At 44.5% G+C, this 7,638-nt stretch overlaps 1 protein-coding gene across 4 annotated transcripts in view; it reads left to right on the forward strand.

Annotated features, from left to right (window-relative positions):
• Window positions 1-7,380, forward strand: part of Esr1 (estrogen receptor 1) — a 293,257-nt gene extending 285,877 nt beyond the window's left edge. For 2 of the 4 annotated variants that reach the window (XM_008847745.2, XM_017801830.1), the window contains 2 exons: window positions 2,562-2,745; window positions 5,222-7,380. In XM_008847745.2, coding sequence (XP_008845967.1) covers window positions 2,562-2,745; window positions 5,222-5,456 — 419 coding nt within the window. In that variant the 3' untranslated portion in view covers window positions 5,457-7,380. Of the gene's footprint in view, window positions 1-2,561; window positions 2,746-5,221 lie in introns of those variants that run through there. The other 2 variants (XM_017801829.1, XM_017801831.1) reach the window with 2 other exon arrangements.
• The last annotated feature ends 258 nt before the right edge of the window (window positions 7,381-7,638 follow it).

Consider the following 7,638-nt stretch of genomic DNA (forward strand, 5'->3'; position numbering starts at 1 on the left):
TTAAAAAAAAATAATTATGAGACATAATAGCATTAACAAATTTTCCATCTGTTGTGAAACTTCTTTTCTTGGGGATGCTAAACAATGCTTATTCCCTTTTAAGGTTCTAGTGTCAAGCCAATGTTTGATGAAAGTTTTACTGGGGAACCAATGAATTTACTGAGCTTACTTACCAAGATAACTGAGGGGTTGCTGAGGTGTATATATGACCTGAGGGTATGCACACTGGAAAACCTTTACCCAGCATGGGTCATGCCTTCTCTTCCTAACTTTCCCCAGATTGCATACTTTAGCCCTCCCCAAATCCAGGAAAGCATGTGTGATTAGGGCCAAATTACAAATAGCTGGCTGGGAAGAGTGGCTAGATACTCTGGTGAGGGTCCAATAACCCTGCTTGGCCCTCCTTTAATGAAAGGGCACAGCGATCAGGCACAGCTGCAGTCATGATGATGGTAGTTATTTCATGCAGTAGAGACTGCTGTACAGCATCATCTTATTAAAAGGACCTGGAATTTAAAAGGATATGGTGATAGGATCCACAAATGTGGGAGGACATACGTTGTTTGTTTTTCTGAGATTGTGTTACTTCACTCGGTATAACAGTTTCTAGATCCATCCATTTACCTGCAGATTTCATGATTTTATCTTTCTTTACTGCTGAACAGAACTCCATTGTGTAAATATACCACATTTTTGTTAACCACTCCTCAGTTGAGGGACACTTAGGTTGCTTCCATCTCTTAGCTATTGTGAAAAGAGCAGCAACAAACATGGATGTACATGTGTCTCTACGATAGGATGAGTCCTTTGGATATATGCCAAGGAGTGGTATAACCGGGTCATATGGTAGGTTCATTTTTAGTTTTTAAGGAGTTCTCCATACTGTTTTCCATAGAGACTACATGAGTTTGCAATCTCACCAGCAGTGAATGAGCATTCCTCTTTTTCCACATCCTTGCCAGCATTTGGTATCATTTGTTCTCTTGACCCTAGCCAGTCTGATTGGGGTAAGGTGGTACCTTAGGGTGGTTTTAATTTGCATTTCCCTAACTACTAATGATGCTGAACACTTTTTGAGATCTTTCTTAGCCATCTTTATTTCTTCCTTTGAGAACTCTGTTTAGATCTTTAGCCCATCTTTTAATTGGGTCATTTGGTTTCTCAATTCTTTGTTTTTTGAGTTCTTTGTTTTTTGAGTTCTGACACGTCTGTCAGATGTGTCACTGGTGAAGATTTTTTCCCATTGCTGCCCTCCTCTGATCTCAGTGCCTCTCACCTTCACCTCCCTCTTCTTGCCCTTGGACTAGAACTGATCTCAAAGCCTACTCTAATCCTTGCCATCCTTCCCACTATAAGTGGTAGAAACCCAACGGGCATGATCTTAAGTGAAGTGGGAATCTGTCGACACTTATGTTAGGAGGTCTACTGTGAAAATTCAAAGGTCAGACAAAATGCATATAGGAAGGAAGACCTGTCATTGAAACTGCTACAAACCGCTCCTCCCTATCTCCCTTCTTCCCCTCCTCCTCCTCTTACTCTTGCTCTTCTCTTTTTTCTCTCTCCCCTCTCATCTCTCTCTCTTCTCTGTTCTACTGTCATCTGTCTCTCCTTCCTCATCTTTTATTTCTCTCTCTCATCATTTTCTCTGCTCCCTCCTCTCCCCGCCGTGTGTGTCCACCTTTCCCTCACTTCCCGTATCTGTCCATCTCTCCCTCGTTCATTCTTTCTTCCCTTCCCCCAGTACATGTAAGTCTCATCTATGCATATTGCACCTAGGTTCCTTTTGCAGACTCACAACCTCTACATACCTCCCAGAAGAGGGTTCTGATCGCCTAGCTTAGGACTGGTGCTGGTCAGAAGCACAGAGGGTCATTATGGTCTCTGCCTAGGTCCCAGTCTTCCTTTGGTAGAGACAGTAAAAGGGCAAGAGAGGAAACACCTGCCCAGCAGTACAAGGAGCAGTTCCCAGAGTCCTCTGGATCCACCATGTCAGACACCATTTAGCAAAATACTTAGATCTCAAACCTCATAGGAAACAGAAGTAAATTAACACTGACCTTGAAAAACTACCTTCTAGTCACTTAGCCAATCACTTATCACTCTTTGTGAAGCTTACCATGGATGTCCCATGTCTCCTGAGGCTAGTCTGCCCATCATTGCCAGATGTGGAGTTATCAGAGTGGGGTGCAGCCCACTCCAATATACCATTTGAGTTACCTTAGTAGGTTAGCACATGTCTCCATACCTCATTGGGCAGTTCATCTTGGTGTTTATCCAAGATGTTATGGCTAATGTTCCCATTTTAACCCCAATGTTAATGGTCCCTTTATGGGAATCTTGGTTCAGACATCAGAGGCCACACTATTTTCTTAAGGCTGAAAGACATGCATATTCATTAGGAAAGTCCAGAATCTCTTAGCATCAAACATGTTTAGAGTATCCCAGCTGTCAGAGAAAGAGGCCCAGTTCATCATGACATCCCAGGACTGCTTCAGTTTCCATGACCTTGTCTTCTCTGAGTCTCTCTCTCTCTCTCTCTCTCTTTATCTCTGCCCATTCAGGAGTGTACACATTTCTGTCTAGCACCCTTAAGTCCCTGGAAGAGAAAGACCACATCCACCGGGTCTTGGATAAGATCACAGACACCTTGATTCATCTGATGGCCAAAGCAGGCCTGACTCTGCAGCAGCAGCACCGTCGCCTGGCCCAGCTCCTGCTCATCCTCTCCCACATCCGGCATATGAGGTGAGGTAGCCGGAGTCCCACAGCAGAGACAAAGGAATCTGGCCCAACCACCTCTGTATAACAGCTGCCCCAGGAAGAGCTGCTGCCTGCACAGGCAACGTACCCTTGGAAGGGTTCATGACTCATATGCTAGGGGAGGACAGGAGAGGGGGATACAGAACCTGCCCAGGCCATGCAACAGGGGTCAGAGAGGATGCCATAGAGGGAGTGACATGTACACAGGTGTGCTTTGAAGCACGTGAAAAACTCATGGGGTGTCAGGAAGAGGCCAATCAAAGGGTGTCTGTGAGCATGAGCCATCTCTAAAGGCACTGGACACACATATGTTACTGTTACAGCATCACACCCTACCTACCTACACCTGGAGACCCCAAACAAGCAAACCCTGGACCAGAATTTCACCTAGTCAAGTTGGAGAGACCTGGTTGCCATGTCTCCTCTGGATTCCCCAAGAATCTCAGTGTCACAAATGTGGTGTTCCCTCTGCCCCATCCAGTGGGTGACCACATTCAAAGGAAGTGGGTCCAATCCTTCCCTTTTCTTTCTAAAGAGCATGCTGGAGAGAGAAGCAGAGGGTTGCAAGAGCATGACCCTGCTAAATCATCTGGCTGAGAGGGTAATTTTCTCCTTGAAGAAAACACTTTAGGTCTTAGTCCAAGTGAGGAATGTCACCAATGTTGTAGCAACTATGTAACCCCTGTGAGTGTTTTGAGTTGTTGATAGCAACGGCTTATCTTTCAAATCTGTGAACTGTTTTTTAGCTTTAGCAAGCCTAATTAGTTCACACCAAGTATATTTCCAAAAAATACCAGCTGGGGATTTACTGACAGCATGTGGCAGAGGGCATGACAGAGACAGTACTTTGTAGAGAGAGCTTCCTTTGTAACTGTGAATGAAATATGGAAGAGAGGTGGATGTTTGCTGAAAGCTTTCAGCCTCTCTCTCCTCCTCTTCTCTCTCTGTCATGCATACACATAACATATACCATACAAATTACTATTTTTGTGCCTCACTGCATCCAATCCAAATCACAGAACCGTTTTGTTAAAATTGGCCCTAGCCATATGTTGGTACACAGAGAATTTAACACCAGATTTCATCATCTGACTGTAAATGTGATTCATTAGATTGCATGCTGAAGGCAGTGGTAGAGCTAGGGGCATTTAACTTCAATACCACTTTAAATTAAAAAGCCAAACAAAAACAGAACAACACTCCAATATGCAATTGAAGTTGGATTTCAATTCTGCATGGCTCTGGTATTGTTTCAGTTACACAGCTCAGACATGTGCTGGCTCTTTACCACCACTGATGTAGATATTTCTTAGGACAGTCTCTTGGTTCTGCCTATTCAGAGTACATATTGCTTTATTCTGTTTTATGGTTTTATCATTTTCAGACAAGTTCTTACTGTGCAACCAAGGCTAGCCTTGGACACACTACATAGCTTAGACTAGTTTTGAAATCACAATTTCCCCACTAACCCAGCCTTCCAAGTGCTAGGAATACAGGTGTGTGCCATCACAACTGGCTATGTATTGCTTTTAAAAGAGAAATTTTAAATCATGAAATAGTTACGGTCTCCTGTTTGTCCTGTCCAGCTGCAGGGGAAGGCAAAGAAAGTAATGGAGGAAGGAAGAAAAAGCCATTTGCCTACATCACCCTCCTCCCCCATTCCCTGTTCTGGGCAACAGTTACTGTTCTAGGGTGTGGTAAAGGATAGGATGGTGTGGAAGAGAACACTGGAGCCACAGGAGCTGAGGCAGTTACCACAAAAGCCTCTCAGTCACAAGAGGCATTTGAAAACTCAGGGGAAGTGCATCCAGGAAAACAGAACAGCAAGCACAGATTCCCCAAGTCTGGGAGGGTCTTAGTTCCATTAAAGAGCAACTCAAAGGCCAAGGTGGCTGAGAGTGACTTCAGCATGTGAGACAGGTTGTGCTCTGTAAGGGGGATGGAGGCCAATCATTTGGCCCTTAGAGATCACAGAGAGAACTTTTGATTTTATTCTGAGATTGACAGTAAGTCACTGAGAAGTTTAGGCAAGAGTTCCAGCCCATAGAATGGTCTGGTCCACAGTCAGGATAGGCGTTTTCACCTCAGTTCATCCCATATAGAAACTCCCTCGTAGACATGCACAGACATTTGTCTCCTAGGAAGTTCTCGACCTTGTCAAGTTGACAATATTAACCACCACAGAGAGGAAAGACATAGCAAACATATTGAAAGAAAAGTGTGTTTGTGAGAGTGCGATGCTTTTATGAGATGGAGGAAATGAAATCACGTGGACATGAATCCCAGCCTGGGAGCTCTAAAGCCCCCCAGGCTCTGCTGATGCTATTGTAAGATGGATCTTTAGGAAGAAATATTGGCAAGAGTCTTTGGAGTTTCTCTTACCCTTCCTTCCTAGGAACCCCATCCTGGGCTGTTCATCTTGGGGTCTAACGTAGTCCTCTCTGTGTCCCCTCTCGCCTAGTAACAAAGGCATGGAACATCTGTACAACATGAAGTGCAAGAACATCGTTCCCCTCTATGACTTGTTGCTGGAGATGCTGGATGCCCACCGTCTGCACACTCCGACAAGCCGCATGGGAGTCCCCTCAGAGGAGCCCAGCCAGAGCCAGCTGACCACTACCAGTTCGACTTCAGCACATTCCTTGCAAACTTACTACATCCCCCAGGAAGCAGAGGGTTTCCCCAGCACAATCTGAGAGCTTCTGGGCTCCCCCCAAAGTTCTGAGAATCCCTGCAGCATTTTACTCATGTCATGCATCACTTTAGCAGAATTATGTCTCCTGCGTATACTCTGGCATGCATCTACCACCAGTGGCTTTCCAATATGAGTGGACACTCATTTGCTTGCTCAGTTCCTAGTGGCACGTCTTCTGTTGGGAACAGCCAAAAAGGATTCCAGGGCTAAATCTTGGTAACAGCTCTCCTTCCCCCTTTGCTACATTACTAAGAATGAGGATTCCTATAGCTCTTCATGACTGAACTCAGCCAATGAGAGGACTGCATTAAAGCTTCTTGTTGAGACCCAAGCCTGGAGAGTAGACATTTCACCACTGATAAATGCTTTGTAATGTCTCCAAGAAAAGCCTCAGGAAAGAATTTAAAGTGGCTCCTTTAATTGAAGCCCTAGGGAAAGGCAGCTCAAGGGCTCCTGATAGCATGCTCTTGTATATTCCTGTAGCAGAATGTCACTTTATTAAAGTGATATCATGATCATTTTGACCCAATGGCTGCAGCACAAGATTTGGTGATTCTCCATTCATTTCCCCTATAGGAATACAAAATTCACACAGGGAGGGAACCGCCCCAGTGGTTAAGACCATGTCGCTTTAATGCACTGCATCTTCAGGCTTCTGAAATCTCAACTGCTTAGCACTACACACACGTCATGAGTTTCACATAATTCTTGCTTCCCGTGGCCTGTGGAGATCAACAAGTGGATATCAGTTATGTTGCCCCTACACAGACCAGTCTCCCCTCAAGAGGGATAAGTTCTAAGGTTTGTTTAGCTTTGTTTTGTTTTTGTTTTTATTTTCATTTTCATTTTAGAAAAGAAAACCCTCTACCCCTGGGACTTGAGGCAACAGCAACCTGTGACTTGCTCTGGTGGGTCTCACATTCATCGGCAGAGGGTGCTCTACTTGGCTCTTCTTTGGTGTGAATTGCCCTCAGTTGTTCCCATATAGAGAAATCAAGGGCAGTTACAAGGAGCAGGCACCCCGGTGATACATATTGTTTCACTTTGCTGTTTATTGTTGGGGGATGGGGCCCAATAGTAGCTGTGTATGATAACTGTGACTCCTAGAGAACAGGAGAGAAAGTCGGGGGAAAACGGGAGAAACGTGAGACAGGTGCAGTGTGGTGGCCACAGCCTGGAGCTTCCCAGGGGTGCACTTCACAGCACCCCATAATGCACAGCGGGGCTGCCCTGGTATCCCAGGGGTAATTTGCCTCATCTTTATTTCCAGTGCAGTCTGAATTGGAAGAGGCAGCAGTAGACCGGTTCCTGCAGTTGGTCAGGAGGTGGGGCAGGAAGCAGAGGAGCACTCATGATTCAGGCTGCTGCTCAGACTCTGGTGTCATTAGTGACTCAGAGCTCATCCCAAAACCAGTTAGTGCAGCCTTGGGAAGAAAAAATCCCTCCCTCTCCGTAGCTCATGCTCCTAAAGTTCATAAACCAGGAGACTGAGACCAGAATTGGGCCACAAAAATCCTTTGGCCAGTGGATTGATAAAGAAAGGCTCACCCTGATCACAGAGCCACCTTTCCCTGAGGCCTCGACCTTTCAGTGCAATTAAGGGGTTATTTTCTTTCCTTAACCAAAATGGAAGTTTGTTTTCCTTCCCTGGCATCATGGTCTATAATTCAGACTCCACTGAGATGTGATATGTTAGCCAACAACCCAAATGAGTGGCTGGGCTTCTCTTGGTATGTCCTGTTACGGAGTGCTGGGTACTATTGATTTCTGGTCTCTCGATTAAGTGACTGCCAAATAACTGGGAAACTGGGCAGGCCCCAAATTTTTAAAAAATCCATTTTTTTCACATATGTGCATCAAATTTTGAGGTAATTTTATGAATTTACATTAAGAATGTGTTTAGGAGCATATTTCTTTTGTTTGTGTTTAATTGTTTATCAGACAATTGAATGTAGTAATTCTGTTCTGAGTTTAATTTGACTGGGTTAACACTGCAAAAACCAAGGGAAAAGATTTAGATTTTTTGTAGACTTTTCAAGCTACCTTGTCATGTATGCAGTTCTTAATACCTAAAGCCTGGTGATTCTTCATTTCAGTGAAGATCACATTTCATATCAACTTTTGTATCCACAGTAGACAAAATAGCACTAATCCACGTGCCTGTTGTTTGATCTTGAATGATA

Source organism: Nannospalax galili, unplaced genomic scaffold (assembly GCF_000622305.1).
Source record: "Nannospalax galili isolate Female #2095 unplaced genomic scaffold, S.galili_v1.0 scaffold563, whole genome shotgun sequence".
In the NCBI taxonomy this organism is placed as follows: domain Eukaryota; kingdom Metazoa; phylum Chordata; class Mammalia; order Rodentia; family Spalacidae; genus Nannospalax; species Nannospalax galili.